General features: G+C 38.4%; 1 protein-coding gene across 1 annotated transcript in view; it reads right to left on the reverse strand.

Moving 5' to 3' along the window:
* LOC126393459 (CUB and sushi domain-containing protein 1-like) overlaps nucleotides 1–20,253 on the reverse strand; it is a 316,678-nt gene that overhangs the window by 217,834 nt on the left and 78,591 nt on the right. The window contains exons 4-6 of the mRNA XM_050049648.1: nucleotides 17,374–17,486; nucleotides 15,999–16,076; nucleotides 1,113–1,194 (exon numbers count right to left, since the gene is read on the reverse strand). Of these exons, the coding sequence (XP_049905605.1) occupies nucleotides 1,113–1,194; nucleotides 15,999–16,076; nucleotides 17,374–17,486 (273 nt within the window). The remainder of the gene's footprint in view (nucleotides 1–1,112; nucleotides 1,195–15,998; nucleotides 16,077–17,373; nucleotides 17,487–20,253) is intronic.

The raw sequence follows: 20,253 nt of genomic DNA on the forward strand, positions 1-20,253 counted from the left end.
GGAGCACAGAGAAGCAGTCAGAGCTACAGGCTACAGTGAGGCTAAAAACAGAGTTCATATGACGTTTTTCGAAACAACTTTTTATGTTGGGGCTGCAGCACACTTGGATCACTACGGATGAGCATGTTGGAGACATTTTGTGGTTTCAATTTTGTGTTCTTGGACGTTAGTCTGGGGCGCCGTCAGCCATTAGGTGTGCTAGCTGCTCCCCCCGCCGATCTCCACAAGGGATGTGAGGACTCTAAAACTTCACCAGGGCCTTGAATTATAATGTGATCATGACTTTAATGTTGCAGCTGCTAAAGGTGGAGCTCATTTTACTCGTCAATGTAACGTAAATGTAATGAAGTAAAAAGTGCAATATATGTCTCTGAAATGTAGAGGAGTATACGTATAAACTTGCATAAAACGGAAATACTCAGGTACAAGTACATCAAAATTTTATCTAAGTACAGTACTTGAATAAAAGCACTCAAGGAAAATATAAAATAAGGAACAGTCATCAGGAAAGTGACAGCATTCGAGGAGCCTGCATCTTAGGCTCTGATCTGCTTGGAGACCAATACAAGGACAACACACATGCATATTTAGATTAAAAAACGTCAGTAAGCATCACATGCTTTTTAATCTGGTGGATTTTTTAGTCAAAGGTGAAACAGTAAAAATATGATGGGGTACCTTGTGAGTTGCTGTGCCCACCCCATTGACTCTAATAGAACTGACACCAAAGTTTGGCTCCTCAAACGCTGTCACTGTTATCATGACCATTATTTCATTTACATTTTCTTTAGGTTGCATTTCATCAGTTAACATAATTACATTCATCAGCTTTTCCAACCTTATGAAGTAGTTATGAAGTATTCTGTTTCGACTCAGTACTACTATTAATTAATTAAACTACAATTGTACTACTACAAATGTAATCTGTGGCAGCAAAGACATTTTGGTTGATAATTTCTGCAGGCTGGTTTCTCGTCTCACACGCATACAATAATGATCCCTATGCTGGTCAAAAGATCAACAATATCCAAGGCACTTGTGGGTGTTTTTAATACACTTAATTTGACTAGAAGTGAGTGAGAGCAGTTGTGTATAGAATTAAGTGAACTTACTGAAAGGTTGAGCCTATCCTCTTGCCATTTTCTGGAACTCCAGGATCTGGACAAACATCGCCGGCAAGACCACTTTGACTCACTGAAAAAAAGGTGGAAAAAAAATACAAGGTAAACAGGTTTTTTTTTTTTTTTAGGTTATGGACCTGGATTAGAAAAGGATATTTTCACACACTGTAGGAACATATTGTAATTTTAAGAAGCATGCTGAGCAACATAATATTCTGACGTGTGAGCAATTAAACTTGTTTCCGACTTTTTACAGTGAGATGAAAGTGATAGGGGACAAAAAATCATTCTTGTTATTGTGACCAAAGGCATCTGAGTTTTTTTTAAATATGTGATGACAGTCAAGTGTTTAAGCACAACCAGGATAACTCCAACTGTGAGTAATATCCCCAACTGTTGTTGAGAATTCACAAAATGAGGCAGCCAGCCTTTGAATTTTAAAATAGATCAATTCTCAGCTGACTCAGGAACATATTTGGAAAATACACGGACCTCAATATGAAAACAAGACCTTTTTCTTTTATATGTTTTACCAGATGAATATAATAATAATAATAAAGGTTTACAAATAAAAAAGTTTTTCATCAAAGACCAGCCTTTTTGTAATTTATCTGTCTGTGGCGCTCATCCAACACAAAATAAACAAGTCTCAACTGTCTCTACCCAACTGGTCCCCTACAAAAGGAGGAAGAAAGTTGCCAACCAAGTGTTTTGTGTTTTGTTTCTTGCCTTACCATGAAAACTGGAGTAACAGATGTGACAGTACATGGGCAAAGCAGACAGTTCTACTTGTCATAGTACAGAAAATAAAAGTGTGACTCACAACATTAATTATTAGTAATACTACTAATAGGCCATTTCCATGGCAGACATTTTGAGTTGTAATAGGGAACAGGAAAAAGCACAGGTGTAACAAATTTCATTAACGATGGCTCAGTTCCATTAAGTCTCCCAGTAAACCATGACAATGTGACAGCATGCACAATATCAAGAGCCTGAAACTGAAGCAGCTCAATAAGATGTAGCCATTTTTCAAGTTTAGCAATAGACCTTCTTCACAGCAGACATTTTGATATGTCGTAGAAGAAAAGCAGTAGAAAAGTAGGAGAAGATGTAACACTTAATGGAAATGAGCCATCGTTAATGTTATCAGTTTCACCTGTGCTTTTCTTACTGTCAAAATGTCTGCTGTGAAAAAGGCTCAATAGGCTGAAGACTTCTTGTCTTGTAATTATGAACTGCATAAAATAAGCAAAAAAAAAGTGTTGATCACCAAGACTGTCTACATTTTCTACATACAAAAATGTGTGCCATGAAAATAATCAGAAAGATGCTATCATCACAAAGCTACAAATTCAAGACATAGTGACTTTGCAGTTGAAAAATCAATCTCGGTAAGAGACATAAAGTAATATGGAGAAAAATGTTAAGAAATGAGTTGGATAACATGTAGCTAGTGAGCAAAAAAACCTGCTATAACACAGTATCCTCACAGAAACATAGAGAGCAAACTTGACTCGACAGGATTAAGACTTCAGTAAATACTAGCTTCTATTCACCACATATATATATAAAGAATTTTTTGCATGTATTTCACATGGGAGGCTATTATTGACCTAACTTTGTAGCTAACTGCAAACCTACCATGTCACTAGGTTAGCTAATGTTTCAATATGGAGACGCCAACTGTTTGAGTCAAATAGTGAATCAAGAGAGGAGAAAACTCTTTTTAATCTTCATATAATTAATCACCTTACATTTTAGCAACAACATGTTAATGTGTCTTCAGCCTATATTTCATCATTCTTCATATTATGTTTTTTCCCCCCACAAAGTGCTACAGTTGCTACCAGTAGCTATGGCCTGACAGGCCTCAGGTCAGGATTCATTTAAAAAGCTGTCACTTTTGAGGCGTTACCATCTGTACAAAGCATAACTGTGAGCAGCTCCTACCTTTTGAGCTTTAGCTTGTCCCTTGACAAAGCTCTTATTTAATCTGCCATATGTCACTGAGACATTTGACAGATTGCTCGAGGAGAATAAAGAACATGAAAATTGCAGTGGTGGAGAGTACTTTTACTCATAAACTGCGGGCGACTTACACTGTAATTTTCAAGATTCTGTACTTTTGTTTCTTTTCTTTGAGGCCTTTCCTTCTTATGCTTCTTTATATTTAAAAATCTATTGTGTAGGGTTTAGAGTATACTTATTTTTTTTATAATATTCACAACTATGTTTTGTTTAAGAAAATATTCACAACCATGTTTTTTTAAGTGTATAGTCACCTGAAACTAAGCATCGTTGTGTTTTTGTTACCTTAGAATGAGCTGTTTATATCTAGTGGGTCCTCTTCTCCCTTTTCCACAGAGGTGGCCATGCTGTTCCTACAGTAGCCCAGAATGGACAAACCAAATGCTGCCTCTAGCCTATGCAACCTTAACACCAAAGAAATATTGTAATGGTGGATTTTTGCTCTTATTGCACTCATGAATCATTCCAGTGTCCCGTTTTCTGTCCATTCCAATGGATGGAGAACCTGAACATGAGAAACCACCAATGGTAAAAAGATTTAGGGGGATTTGGTGGCATCTACCAGTGAATAGCAGATTGCAGCTAAAACTTCTCCCAGCTACAAATCAGTGCATCTTCTCTCACAAGTTAATGTGTGCTAATAATTTTCTGATCCAGACATTCAGGACGTTTTTACCAGGGGCCAAATCACCCACAGAGGCCTCCTCCTCTCCAAAACAAACAGACCTGGCGATTTAAATTGGTAAAAACACCGAATTATGCAGTTTCATGTTACAAATCCATGTATTTCCAATGCAGTCTGGCATGACGCTGCAGGCGGCTAGTCCAACACATGCTAATGTGTGATCACCCTTTTTTTTCCAGACGTTCAGGAGGTTGTCACCAGTAGTCGTATTTACCACAGAGGTCTCATCCTCTCCAAAACAAACGGACCAAGTGAGGTGTAACTCCAGCGAATATTCCATGTATTCCTTTATTTTTTTGTAATTCTAATTAAAAATTCAAATCTTTATATGATATTTTGACATGGATAAGTAATATGACATCTCATGTTGACTTTCAAGACAGTTTAAACACAAAATATGTACTTCAATAGTATGATTAATAGATTAACATGTGCCTTGTGTTTCCTCCTTGCCTCATGGTGGGCTATGCTTGTTTAAAAAAGGGGGAGCAGTCTACTTTAGATGATGTGGATCACTGTGGTTGTCTTATAGAAATCAATTTCAAGCACTTTTGAAATTGGTGCTACATGACCAGATGTGGCATTTGCTTCTGCTGAGGAGGTACACCACCTACACCTACTAGAATGCACGGTGCCACACCCAACCGATAAAGTACCAATGGGTGAGCCTGTCTACTTTGACAGAGAAAGCAATATGGCAGCCAGGTGGTGACAAACCATCTTGATTTCCAGTTATACAGTAGGACATGTATGTCTCTCTTTCTCTCTCGACCCGCTTCTATATTCTTTGTTCCTGTGGTGGCAGAAGTACAATCTGTAGTTTTAGCAACATCCTGAGAGACAGCAAAAATTTCATTTGGTGAATGTGAGCTGGAAGATGAGCAGGGAGATCTAGGGAATGGTAAGATGGAGGGAAATATGGTATACTTCTTTACATATACTACCCACATTGTTGAGATACAAAGCTGGTTTAAAGTTCGATCCCTCTAAAAAATGCACATATTTTCAAAAAATGACCCGGTATTATCTCAGTCATCTTAAGACTTTCCTCCAAGTTTTAAACTAATAATTTACAAGGACCTTAAGGTTTTCCAGTTCATGTAAAAACTAGTTGCTCTAGTAGCAACTGCTTCAAATATTATCATTATGCTACCTTCCCATTTGCCTGCTTCCATAATAAACTTTGTCTGTGCAAAGTCATTCGAATTTTCAAAATGATCCAAACATGTTGTGCAAAAAAGCACACGAACATTTAATAAAACCTCCGGGGAGAAACTGTTAAAAAAGAAAAAGGTTTTGCAAAAAAGTAAAATGGCAGAAAAACTGCTGTTGTTGAAGTGAAAAACAACATGTGCAGTGATTTAATGAAGAGAACTGTCCTCAGTTCTGACATTTCAGCATCTCATTCCCTCGTGTTTTTCTTATCTATCCGCATGATCTGCTCTGTTGCTAAGAAAAAAGCACAATAGCAAAACACATGGCAATTTTTAGACCAGCTCATATTTGGGATCTTTCATTGGTTTTAGACTTCACCATGGCTGGGAGCATCTGCTGCATGCCTAAAACGTAATGTAAATGTAAATGAGACCAGACAACATGACAGAAACCAGTTTAGACCAGCTCTGTCTTAATGGAACTCTGTGGATGAATAATGATGGTTAGTAAAAACAAAAAAAATAAAAGGAAAGGAAGGGGAGAATAAATAAAATGGAAATGAGGAGAATGCTGAGAAAAGACTTCAATAGTACAAAGAGAAAAAAAGAATATCCTGGAGAAAGAGCAATATCTGACCTCTTAGCATCTATTTTTTTCCTTTCTATCCATCGTTTCTTGTATCTTTCTTATCTGCCTCTCTCTTCCTGTCTTCCTCATCGGCCTCTTCTCCCACTCACTCCTTCTCTCTACTTTTGTATTCTCAGCTTGCTCACCCTGCTTTTTCTCTCTCACACACATTAGCTGCAATTTACAAAGGGGTGCCTCGCATAAAAGATGGATGAATGATTTGCTGGGTTTGTGTGATTTTGTTGTGTGTATGCCGACTGGTCGTGAGCGTATAGACGCTGCTTGTGCGTGTTTGTGTGAGATATGATGCAAACAGAACAAGCTGTCTTGTTGCTCTGCTGTGTTTTTGATGTTCTGTCCAAAAATCACCACACAAACACACTCTAAAAACACACTTTCTCTGTCCCGCGCTCTCATCCCTTTCTCCCTCATTCATGTTCAAATGGCTTTCATTGGCATCAAATACAAAGGTTTATATTGCCGAAACAAATCCAGCTCATGCAAACAACATGAGATTGTTATAGGAAAAAAAAGGCTGCCAAATATCACTGCTGGGCTGATATCAAAAATCCTCAAGCTGACTTAATCCCATATTTGCACTTAAAAGACCATTCAACGTTTAAAACACAAGCCTATGATGTATAATATAATTTCCATATCATCAAAGTGTCTTCAGCAAACCTTTCATCTCTAAAAGTCAACTTTTTAGGGAATCCTAAAAAGTGGTTAATTTTCCCAGTGGTGCCCATGTATGTTTGGAATTTCTGACATCTGTAAAAGACTCCACCCACTCCTAAAGACAGTGTTTAAACTCACTACATGACTCCGTTTGTCCTGATATTTGTACTAAACCAGTGGTTCCAAACTGGTCCAGCCACAGGGTCCAGATTTCTTCTTAGTCATTAGTTCAAGGTCCACACAGTTTAATACATTCAGCGTCATACTTGCATTTGGCCATGTCGTTGAGTTAGTTTGCTGTCTTTGCCAAGTAGCTGTCTGTTAGTCACTCAAGCAACAGTAGGAAATGGCATTTCAAAATGAAAGCTCTGTGCCGGAAATTTACTGTATTTCAAAAAGTGTTCTTACAAACTTGGGAACCACTGTCCTAAACTATTCACAACACACTCACCCCTAAGAGTAAATGATATCCTTTCGAAATGTATTTCTGTATGCCCTGTCCTGAAATTGTACGTTTTCCAGAACAGAATGTTCTAAGGCTTATGTCAAAGAATCCACTGATCATTTCGTAAAGAGGTAACATGTGTAAAGAGACTATGTGGCTGCTGCAGAGGTGGAATGTAACTGAATTGTGTGATGGTTTTCATCCAAATGTAGCACAACTTTTAATGGAGGTTTCAGAAAATCTGCAAATCTGAATTTATGTGCTTTTTCATCCACTACTGTCATGCCAGTATGGGGAGTTGGTTCATAGAGATAAGGAGTAGGTGGTGCTAACTCTCCAGTCAGGTGCCACTGCAGAAGAAGAGGGTGCAACAAGATGACATAATGAAAATAGCGGCAGTCAATCCTCACATGAAGGAAAAGAATGGATGTATAATGGAGAGCACACTGGATATTGGAGACAATGAGATTTGAACAACTAATAATGAAGCTATGAGCTCCTGGAAGAGTTCTGGATACACGCATACATAAGCGAGTTAAAGGCCATCCAGAGACAATAAAGACAGCTTGCAGTGATCTGTGCTATGACAGTACGTTATGACTGTACCTCATCATTTATTTGCTGAATCTGTTCACATTGCACTTGGTCACATTTACCTTTTATATATAACCCAGCTTCTCTACTTCTTTTCTAACTTTTTCACAATATTTTGAGATTTTTTCTTAATTTTTGGTGTTTCCACTCAGGTTTTAAAAATCCTCACAAAAACAGGTAGATGGAAACGCACCTTATGTGGCTACTGCAGAGGTGAAATGTAACCAAATATATTCTGTTCTCTACTATTTCATTTCATGCAACTTTATAATTTTACACCATTTCAGATGAAAATGCTTTAGTTTTTACTCCACAACATTTATTTGACAGCTGTGGACTTTTGGAGATTTGCAGATAAAGTTAGTGCATGCAATACCTGAGTACTTCCTCGACCACTGGGGTAATGCCATCATCACAAGCTCTCAACAAGACAATAATGTCATATTTATTGTTTTATAAAGTTCAGGTTTTTAGGGGCACAGGAAATCCACATCCAGTTACTCAGAGGGTGTGATGTTAAATTAATATCCCTGCATTTTGTCTCTTTTTAATATATATTTTCCTCTCTGGTTTATGTACTTGTTAATTTATTCTTTACATTTCTATTATTTTATCACATGCTCATGATGTGTTTTTTTCCACGATGATTAAAATATAGATAAAAGAAACCATCAACTGAAAAGCCTGTATTTTATCAGTAATTGACATGCCCATAAGCATACAGAGATGATGAGGCTGATGCCATTTCCATTAGCTCTCAACACAGCCAGACTGGACAAGACAACTTTTTTTTTAAATTTCATTTTTTTAAGTGCATGTACCATTAAGTGTTAGTTCTGGTCATCATAAATACTCAAGAAGGTGAGACACAGAAATAATTCACAAACTTGAAAACTAACCATTCAGTTTAAACCCATTTACTGTTTTTTAGACATCATTTTAAGTGGTACTGTAAGAATGAGCATTTTTGTTTCTAAAATGTCGATAAAAGATTTATATATCAGTATCACTTCTTATATCCTTCTCAAAATAACAGATGGTTTCACAAACAGTATTTTCAAATGATAGTGAAAAGCTGTTACACATCTCTTCTGAGGCTTTCTGTTGGTGAGGAAGAATATAATTTACAAATTTAAACTCCCACAAAAATGTCACATTAAATGTTTGAAAGCATGAAAAATGACCCTTGTCTAAAACAAATAGAACACTGGCACTCTCATCTTCTAAATTATTGTTTTGCCCACATCAAATAAGATTTATCTGTGAGTGCCACAGTTCTGTTTGTTTTGATCCTTGCTACATCCGTGCACCTGATGCAGTGTTCAAGATTTGGGGATGTGAGCGCTGGTATTTTTTTCCACGATAAATTACCATTGTGTCTAATGTTTAATCGGTCTGCTGCATGGAATTGTAGGGTTTGCTGTCAATACTTATACAGGTTAGATGATACTGGCAACACTTTCACATTACAGAAAAGCAACTTTGTCGATTCAGAGTTAAAAACAAAATCTAGATTCTTTAAATAGAGTTAGGTTGCATTAAGTTTATGTAACAATGTCATGCTGAATATGTACATTAAGGCTGTACATAAAGTTTTATGTCTTTACCGCTGTTGGTTTTGTTTTCTTTGTTGTAAAAGGCTGTTGTTAAAGTTCCCAGGAGAAAGAGTCACAAACCACTGGCTCAGGGAATTGGAGAAAAATGAAAAACCACTGGCTTAGAGGGCAACGTAGACAGATAAACACAAAAGACATTTGCATTGAGAATGCAAAGCTGTGTAGCACAAAAGTTGAGTTATTATAACAGCCAACAGATGAACCATTAAACAGCAAAGTGTGGTCAAGAGTCAATGAGAGAGGGCGCAAGGAGAAAGGGAGAGGCAGGGAGAGTGTGGGAGAGTGTGTTTGTTTGTGCGTGTGTGTGTGTGTGTGTGTGTGTGTGTGTGTGTGTAATCAGCTGACATGTGTTTCAGGTAAGAGCCTTTGAGGTGCTCTTCTGATGCCTGCTGGATGAGGAGAGAAATGTGTGAAGTGCAATTTGTTGATATTCTCTCCACCGCTGCTCCTCTCTGCTCTTCTTGTTCCCTCTTATCCACTCTGCCCTCTCTCTCTCCTCCACCTTCTCATACTCACGGGTCAATCAAGCCAAGAGCTGAAGTCTGCATCCATCTTCCCGGCATCATTTTGTTGAGCCCACAAGATTTCTCCACATAAATACACTTATTATAATGCAGGGTCAGAGCCATGTGTGATCAAACACAGTATAATACGGGCAGACCTCCGCCAAGGCCAAATGCCCCATCTCGCAATGTTAACACAAGTGAAAAATAGTTTGTGTGTCTACCCCTAGCACGCTCTCACTCCTGACTTGTCAAATAGGAACGCAGACACCAACACACAGAGGCACCCTTAGCAGCAGTATGATATGCACCGGGCCACGGCTGTCTCTGACGCTGCCAACAACTACCCTAGTTTAAAGAGCAAGAAATTTTGAAATTCATTCAAATCATTGGGGTGGGAGGAGAAATGGATGGGTCAAAAAAACTCCGGACTTTCACTCAGGAGCCCACTGTGCATTTCTCATGTGAAGCAAAAAGTAAACTGAGTTCATTTGAAAACAACGTAGTGCAGTAGTATGTGTAGCATGCTACACTAGTGACATATGACACAGGACATATGTAACGTGGCTATACATTACGTCATAGCTGTACTCATTTTAAGCCAAACCTAATGTTTTTTTCTGAACCTAACCATGTGCTTTTGTTGTCTAAACCTAAGTTATTAAACCTAAAAACAAAGTGTGACCTACGTTGTAAGTTCATTTTGAAAAGACTGTTTGCATTTGTCAAGCAGAAATGGTAAATTTTCTGTGAAAACAGAAGTGTATTTTCAAAGGATGTATTGTATGTAACAAGCATCCCTAAATGTCCAAAATGAACGCAGGAGGGTACCTACACATCAAAGTATAATGCGTAAGTTCTGGGACTGGGACAAAATGTTGGCCTTGGGGTTCTTTTTCGATTTCATTTCCTGTAATCTGGTGATTTTTTTAATGCACCAATTTGTGCCTTTTCTTCATCTATTTATGGTGGAAATGTTATATATATATATATATATATATATATTACTACACACACTACTCTTCCTTCTGTAACTTGCATCACTCAGCCCTCCAACACATGCACACACATAGGCCTACATTTTATTTTAACAGACGTGACAACATCCGTGTTACAAAGACTATCACGTTTTTCGTGGAACTTCACATAGGCATACATTATGACATGCTATGATAAAATGACCTGGTGAAGCTGATTCACATACCCATATTAACCCTCTCCTGCCTGCCCTCTCATGCTGGGAGAGGAGAGGGAGAGATGACACTGAGTTACTCTGAGCAGCCAGCAAGTTGCTAAAAGGGTGCGAAAAGTCTGAGTTTAAAGGTTTTATCTGACCTGCACTTTCTCTGCACCTCCCTTGTGTTTTGTATTATTTATTTAAGCACACGATTTGTTGCAGATGCTGTTTAATGACGGCACTGAGCCCAAAGGGGGAGGGGTTTAAAATGTGATTGGGCTAGGCCAGTGTCAATTAAGAAGATATACCGGTGGGCCAGACTGTCCTTATTGTTGGCCAGTCAGACAAGAGAAAAAAAACAAAAAAACACAGTTGTGTCATCCCAAAAGGCACATTGGCCCACCAGTAAAGTGCCTGCTATGCCAGATGGCCAGTCCACCCAAAAGAGTTGACAAAGCGTTGCTATTTGAGGAGTTGGGATGAAAACGTGTTGCCACCTTGTGATTCAGATCTGCGCCAAAATGTATTGGGTTCCTCCTTGGCCCATGCTACACCCTTCCACCACATTTCCTGAAAATTGGGCCAGTAGTTTTTCTGTAATCCTGCTGACAAACAGACAAACAAACCAAACTGAAACCACAACCTCCTTGGCAGACTTATGAATATTCCGATGCTTACAGACTGCATTACCCAAATGTTTTCAGCTGTGTGTTTGCCATACCACCATGTGATTTCCACGTTTCAAGTGGTCACATTGCTTTCGTTTGAGTAGACTGCGGCCCAGCACCACCTTGGCCAGCAATCCTGGAGAAAACACTGATTATAAATCACACTCTCACAATGATGATTCATTACAGTTCTAGGTCATTGTCTAGGGAGTAAAACTCCTTAATCACAATCTTTCAGCCTCTCTATAATTATGACACATCCTCAGCAGTAAGCTAATGTTACAGCTGAGAGAGGGCAAATGCAAGACAGGCTGCTATCATTAAAACCACTCTACATTGTTGTAGTTAGCACTCTGAAATTATCTTTGTCTTTCAATTAGCTTATCTCTATCTATCTATCTATCTATCTATCTATCTATCTATCTATCTATCTATCTATCTATCTATCTGTCTATCTGTCTATCTGTCTGTCTCTGTCACTATCTCCAGTATCACATAAGATTCCTCTAATCAATTGTCAGTGTGAGAATTATTCATAAACAGAGTGTTCTCAAACTGATTTAAACTTATTCTCATGTGTGTCTATCTATTAGACTGTGCTTTAATATAGGCTAGAGGCTGTTACAGACAGTCTTTTAGATTATGATTCATAAGCACTCCATTCTCTAGACAGGTAAAACTCATTATCATCAGTCTCTGGTTCTTTGTAATGATTATATATTGCATAATTCTCTGCCATACAGCTATAATATTACCACTGGGAGTCATACAGTGTAAAGAAGTGTTGTTCAAAGACTGGTTCGGGACCAAAAGTGGACCCTGTCTTTACATTTTTTTTATGTTTTAATGATGCTGGTTCCCAGCCTGATGGCCTAACTGTACTACATTGCAGTAACCTCGCTGAGCCTTTGACCCAATGTGAAAACCCACATTTACTCAGTTTTTGTCCCCATGATAGAAATGCTGCCACGTTTTTAATGAGCATGGGTCCCATGGTGAGAAACTAAATTTCTCATTTAGGTCCAGGGCTGCAAAAGCTTAAGGGAGCCCTGGACTGCACAGTTAATGGTCATTATCATCATTCTTTGGCTTCGCATTGTGATAACAGATAACAAAGCTGGTTTTCTACAGCACTGTGATAATTTTACAAGTGGGAAACCTGCTTTTGAGAGTCTTTAAGCACATGTGGAACCACAGGTGATCACTGTGATTTGACTTACGCATCATGATAAAATCCACACAGGGCAATGTGCACCGAGATCTGGAGAACAAGTCTTGCAGCCAAGCTCTTTTGCTTGCAGAGTTGAAGTTTGCTTTTTAAAGTTAATATTTATGTAGACAACACGCAGAGCATCTCATTTCTAAAGTTATTTCCATGTCAGCCTGAGAGAAACCTCCATAGACTCCCATGATAAGAGATTTACTTCACAACAGGATGTTTTTGTTAGCTGGCCCTTCTCGTAACAAGAAAATGTAATATAGCTTTGGACACAGCAAACTGACTTCAAGCGATTCTCTCACATGGAAACAGCTCTATATATGAGTGTGTTTGCGCATATGTGTGTATCAGTGTGTCAGTGCTTAGTTTGTGTAAGCAGGAGTGAAAAAGATCTGAATTCTTCCCTGAGCTCCACATCATTGATAAATATAATACACATGCCTCGGGAACTCCTTACCTACGCATGCACACACTCAAATAAACACAGAGCACACCGGTTTTAATCTTAATTGCCGAAACACATGAAGAAGCACACAAGCACAGGATTTCGTCTTCACATATACAATATACACATACACACACAAAAACCACCATACTAATGTTAATTGCATCAGCACACGCTCGGCTGAGCGTGTAAATCAGCAGAATTATTGATGAGGGTTTTTATTATGAAGCTAAACGCTGAGGAATGGATGAGGTATGAGCTTGGGCTTCCGTGACAATTAAAGGCCTCCGTCACATGATCTGAATACTGCTTTAGAGGCTGCTAAGAAATATGTCTGCCATTTGTACAGATATTCATCACATTTATAATTTAATTCATTGTTTTACTGCCTCGTGGTCAATATAATGTTTAAGTGTATTTGGATTCCCATTAGCTGCCAATGAGGTGAAAACTATTTTTCCTGAGGTCTCTACCTCCCGACTTAAACAACTAATCAAACACTATACACACAGAGGAGCTTCAGCTAGTTATTTATTTGCCTTTAAAATGTGACTTATAAAAGATGTATTCAAATCCCTCTCCAAACAGTAGCTAGCCAGGATGGTTCATCAGGTGTGAAGATATCAGAAAGCTGAAACTGAGTAAATGCTTTAACATAAACACTTGAGGTTTCCTTTAATGGACTAAATTCCAAAATAAACTGCAAAAATTGACGCCCACTGTGCACATTAGTTGCCAGCATTAAGACAAACTAATGGTATAATAGTTATGAATCATCTTGAGACCTTGACAGAGCTTCGCTTTTGGGTTTTTTTCATTGTACGGTTTCAAATATAACCACAAAACTTTGATGTGTGATAAAATCCACAGGGACGGCATTTTTCTCAGATGCTCTGAGAACAATGTCAATCCTGTTCATCACTTAAAGAAAAAAAACAAAAAAACATTCACCTTCATGTTACTTAGTTGGCTGGTTGGCTAATGGCATTTTCACCGTGCCAACAAAAATAGGAAATCATTTTAATCATATAGAGCACACAAATTACAGCCTGAAAATGCAAATTAATCTCATGAACAGCTTTGACATATAGTCATGCCTTGTATTCAAAACTGTTCTCTGTATAATTTAAAAGTACAAGGAGTGGCTTTCACCCTGCCACAAACGGCAGGGTGAAAGGCCCGACAACACCCATTTAAATCCCACTGAACTGACATGTAAGATATTATGCAAGTAAAGCGCTGAGCACATGAAAAGGGGACAGGAGCGGAGAGTGGAAAATAATGTAGCGAGACAGAAACGAAAAGGGACACTTTACATTTTTTAACTTATACTCCATAAATCGGCCCTCATTAATGTCCACTCTATTGTACCAGTTCTCTACTGGCTTACGATATATCTCAGAGGTGGGCTGTCAGAAATTTACCCATTAATGACTTTACCTGATGGAAACTATACTGTCACTTTGGAGTTTCTTGGCTGTACCTCGAGAGAGAACGAATAAGATGCAGTGGGCGCATTTCCAGCTTTAGCCATCAAGAAGCCCAACACAAAACCTCCAGACTCCACTTGAAATTTTGAAAGTTAGAATATAATAAAGAAGCTGAAATGGATAACACAAGAGCCTATCCATTGGGAAGCAACAGCTACAGCCAGCAGAAAGTGAGTCATTACGCTGCATTGAGTTTATTATAGACTGTAGTAGATTATCATCCTGACACCAGCACAGGGAGGTTCACTGTGTGTGTGACAAAGGAAGGCTTGGAAAGTTCTTCAAACCGTCATAAAAGAAACAAAACAGAGGCTTGTGAGTTTGGTATCAAACACGATGGTCATACAGGGGGCTGACACGGTGACAAGAATATCAAACAGCACACTCTGAAACAGCTTGATCTTTGTGCTTGTTTGTAATTACAGAGAAGTAAGTGAAAGCAGGTTTATTTGCATCATTGGGTCATTTGTAATGAATTGTAAGAATAGTTTAAACAAGTCATTTCATTAACTGTAGCACAAAAAAACAATTCCTTTGCCAATACCAGGTGTATTTTTAATATAAGTTTGATTCTATAAATAAATTGTGCTTCTGTAAACACATATAATGTCTATTTGTAGAACTGGTTTCATAACAACTCTGACCCTTTGAAGAAAATATGAAAAAAGACTCTTGTCTTCCAGCAACCCCGTGTCCTAGAAATATTGTGTGCATGTTACTGAACTTCTTTCTTTATTATGTTGTTGTGGCAACATCATCGCTGCCTGGATTATATTCAGAGATAGCGTTTCTCTCAGGTAGCAGAACACTATTCATATACCGCGTAGGCTTCATAAGGAGGTGGCTTGGGAGGATGGTGCGTGAACAAAGTGCAGGACCTTGACACCAAAATCCCATGTTAACAGGAAGGATCATGAGTTTGGTTAAATATTAATAAAAAAGGTGATAAAAATAATGCTGTAGACACTATGAGTCACTGCAAGATTGTCTGTTTTGGTGGAAAATGACTAAAAATACCTGGGATTGCCTCAGGATCCTCCAGCACGAGCTGGAAAGTGTTGCTGGGGGGGGTCTGGAGTACCTGGCTCAGCAAGCTGCCCCCTGTTACCCAGCTCGGGATAAGCCGATGAAAATGGATGGATGAATAACTGACATATGTTGTCACTAAACATTTTGCTGATACATTCAGTATCAACATTTTTGCAACCTGCCAGGTGTGTTACTTAACAACATTTCCTCATTATGTTAAAAGACTATGTCATTTGTTGAGCATTTCTTTTTCCTCAAAATGTATTTGCTGTTTTAAATTAGTTGTATATAAACATAATTTCTAGGAGACGGCTACTCATAGAAGGCTCACCCCAGTAAAAATAGGAAACCACTGCTCTCGCCACATCAAAGATGGATGCAGGCTGTGTGTACTTGTGTTCATACTTTGTGTTTGTGATGTGATGTGATAAAACGTGTTTCAACTTTGGTTTAAGAAAGGTTTTCCAAATGACGCAGAGTCACAGAAACATGCAAACAGACAGTAATGTACTTACAGACAGCATTTTTGTGACTTGAGTCTTTGCTGGGCATCATCTTCACCCCTCTGGACTTCAACTCTATTGCTTTCTTCACTGTAGAAAAGAAATGGATGTTATTAATTCAATTATATATAACAATTTGTCAAACTTCAATGCACATGTTTTAAAGGTCCAGTGTGTAGGATTTAGTGGCATCTAGTGGTGATGTTGCAAAATTTAAACTTCTTCTGTGTCCCAAGCGTGTAGGAGAACTATGGTGGCTGATGCAAAAACATTAATGGCCCTATCTAGAGCCAGTGTTTGATTTGTCTGTACTAGGCGACTGTAGAACAACATGGCGGACTCGGTGGTACAGGACCAGCTACGGCTCATTCTGAAGTAACAAAAAGACCACCACTTATTTTCTGGTGATTATAAACTAATGAAAACATAGTTATGAATATCATACACCATTTCAGTCAACAGACTCCCCTAAATCCTACACACTGGACCTTTAAATGCTTATTATTTTCAGCGCTGCCATTTAGTGTGCATCAGCTTTGCATGCAATTGAGAAAGTGCTTCACACTCCCCCTCCGATAACAAACGGACAACAAATGCAACAGAGGCAGAAACTGAAAATTAGAACGGGGAAAAAGGAGAAGACATTAAAAGACACAGAGAAGAAGGGACAAGAGAGGAGAAAATGGGGGAGAAGAGCAAAGCAGTGGAGCAGCATTAAAATGTATTCCATCTATTTTATCCTAAGTAGCGGCATTGCAGAGGATAACAGAAAAATCAGTGCTACAACCAAACTACATTCCACTGAGAAACAGACTTGGCATGAAAAGCACATTTCTCTCGTTGTCTCCTTCGCTCTCTCAAATATCACATAGAGAAGAGAGAGACAGAAAGGACAGGAAGTACGAGTGGTGAGAGCAAGAGACCGATGAGAAAGAGAGACAGAGATGGCATTAAAAAAACAGAAAAAGAAATGGAGACAGACAGGAAGTGAGATGCGCGGCGGGAGACACATACAGGTCTTGTATCGCTGTGTTTTGTGTTGGAAGCAGCCAATTAAATCTGAGCCGCCACGTGGAAACTAATATGCACCTTAATATGCTAATTAAGTTATACAACCAGTCCATTAGATGACAGGAAAGGTCCAGCAAGACAATTCAGGTGGTTTCAAACTCTTGTCCCCAATAATTGCTATTCTCAATTACAGCACATTAAAAAAACTACTGCAAGAAAACTACTGTGTACTTTCAGTGCTATCTTGATTGTGCTCTTATATGTGTGATTAATTTGTCAGTTAGAAAGTTGGGTGGTAAGCACAGTAGTTTATACAAATATGTGTGTGTGTACCATACAGGCAGGGAACCGATAAGACTGGAAGAGTGGGATATACCTTGGTACTGAGCACTGAATCCTTTTCTTCGATGGTTGCTGTCTGAGGTGAAATGTATCCGAAGCCAGTTCTTATTTGATATCACTGGTGAGGGCAGGGTGGTACCAGTCAGCCTAGAAGTAAGCAAATTCGAAATATTATTAAACCAAAACAGACTAGGAGTAGAGAAAAAGTAGAACAAGACAAGAAAGACCTACTGATATTCACATTTTATAACTTCCTGGAGTGTGTCAGCCTTTCTAAATTAGAGTTTACTTAAACTTACTTTTTGCTCCTTAGTGTATATATACAATACTTCAGAAAATACAGCAGACAGACAAGGCACATGGGAAATAGAAGGTATGATGTAACAAAACTCAAGCTTTGTTATTGCAGATCCAGTCTTCACCTTTGCCCGCTAAGACACAGGGGGCCTCTCCAGTGAACAAACTGTATGTTGCATGATGTTATTGTTGAGTAATATGTGTATATGTCTAAATTTCTGGTGAATATAATGCCGACAGACATTTTATGTCCCCTTCCAGACGTTGTTCATAAAAATTCTCTGTTACAGTATGTGCACTTATTTCATGTATGTGCTCATGGCTCAAACAAAAGTGCTGTTGTAAAAGGAAAAGTGCTTCAAAAGTAGCCATGCTGCAGAATGACCAACCACTGTTATGAAATTACTCATCACAAACCATTGTAAATACAATATATCATACAACGCAGAAAGTAGAAGTGTGAATTACTCTAGTATCTAAATTACTTAATCTGAAGGCCTAGGAATAAGAAAATATCCCTATGTGAAGCAGAACTTTCCAGAGAGTACAGAGTCAGAGTTTGATGTCACTTTGCATTGTCCTCTGAGGTGCAAAGGCTGGCTGTAATTTAAGACGATTTTAGCTGGAAGCAATTTGTTCCACCGGCTTGGAAAACATGGACGATGGAATTGAATGAGTGTTATTATCCCTTCCCATAATGATTGGCACCGACCAGAAGCAGAGCACTGCCCTCATACTGGGTACAGTGTAACTCCCACGTTTAAGGGTGTTTAACTGAGGGAATATAAAACAGATCTTTGCTTGAAAAAAAAAAAAAAACATGTTCAAATGGACTAAAAATCCTTTTCACTGATTGACTGGAAAGCCAACCTGAAGAGATGAGAAATAGTAAAGTCAAAGAGGTGAATGGAGATAGTAAAGTAGTAGAAAGTCGGCAAAGTTCACATCTTCAAACACACTCTCTAAAGCATCACCACTGAGACGATGCGTTGGTTGCCTATGGTAAGTCTTACATCAGCTTTAGCTGCTCTCACATTTCGTTACCAACGGCAACTAAGGCGGTGGTAAAGAAAATTTTTAAAATGTGGGGAAAATGGTGCACAGAGACAAAAAAGGAAATGATGTAAGAGTCTGCCTGGAAGCCAATGTTCTACCATCCTCCCTAGAGCAACAAGAGCCACTGTAACTGCCCTTTAATAATGCTGCAGGTATACTGAGCAGATAGAGACAGTGAGGGAGGGAGAAACACAGATAAGGAAAAGGGCAGAAACAAAATATGAAAGTGGTGAAAAGATATATATTAAGAGTGCTTGTTAGAGGACTTCATTGAGTGCTTATTATTAGAGACATAAAGGTATGTCTCTGTGAATACAGTTGGGAAGGTGCTTAAGAAAAAGAAATGACTGAAAGAGACAGCTAAAAAAAAAAAAAATCTGAAAAAATGAATATGAAAAATGTCAGAGGAAAAAAAGCACTTCCAATGTGTCTGCCTGAAGGCAATCTAAGTGTTTAGTATACACATCAAATAGTCAACTGTAGAGCAATGTATTATCTCCCAGTGAGTCAACTAGTGGTCTTTATCAGTGGGATTAAATAGACATGCATGTAGTGTGACTAATGCCATGTGAGATATGAGCTTAAAAAACAAAAGACTGGGAATTTTTGAGGGCATTATGTGGCACATGAAATCCAGTGAATATAGAGCACAAGACAAAATAAAACAAGCAAAAAATAATGATAATAATACAAGTCTGCACCTGACCCCAACCTTTGACCTCCACGTGGAGGTACGTGAGCAAAATTGATGCGCATCCCTTCAGACACCAATTCAGTATTGTATTATTAAGCTTTTTGGTCTCTTTTTTCTAGTTTCAGTGCACTTTTACCCTGGATACGTTTGTAAGTGTGTGATTTATCTTGTACTTGATACTTGTTAAATCAGCCTGGTAAAAGAAAGTGTTCTTAGACAATGAATAAAATTCATATGATGAAACAGATTATTGTTATATAACAACAGACTCTGTTTTTTTCCCTTAGCAAAGTTTTGCCTGAAGTCAGTCTAAATTCTAGTCAGAGCTGAGAGAAAAGCTGAATACATTTTAATGAAGAAGTGAAAGTCAATGAACAGTTCAAAAAGTTGTGTAAAAATGAAAATGAACTGACGACAACAGTGGCAGAATCGACATTTTATCAGCTCATATACAGTATCAGAATAACACCTACTGTTTAAATGTCAATGAACTCATGTTAAAGGGATAATATCACAATTATATTAAACTCAAATGTGTCTATAATAAGAAACTGTATTGCAAAACATTAAACTTGCAAATAGTTAAGATTATTTGAATGCTTGTTAGATGGACAACAACAGTAAACACTGATAAAAAGTAAGGATTACTATGGTTCAATGATTCATTGAACTAACTCATTAATTTTCCATAACCGCTTATCCTGTTGGGGGTCACGGGGGGGACTGAAGCCTATCCCAGCTGACACTGGGCGAGAGGGGGGGGTACACCCTAAACAGGCCACCAGACTATCACAGGGCTGACACATAGAGACAGACAACCATTCACGTGCACATTCACACCTACGGGCAATTTGGAGTCACCAATTA

The sequence above is a fragment of the Epinephelus moara genome, chromosome 1 (genome assembly GCF_006386435.1).
Source record: "Epinephelus moara isolate mb chromosome 1, YSFRI_EMoa_1.0, whole genome shotgun sequence".
Taxonomy (NCBI): Eukaryota; Metazoa; Chordata; class Actinopteri; order Perciformes; family Serranidae; genus Epinephelus; species Epinephelus moara.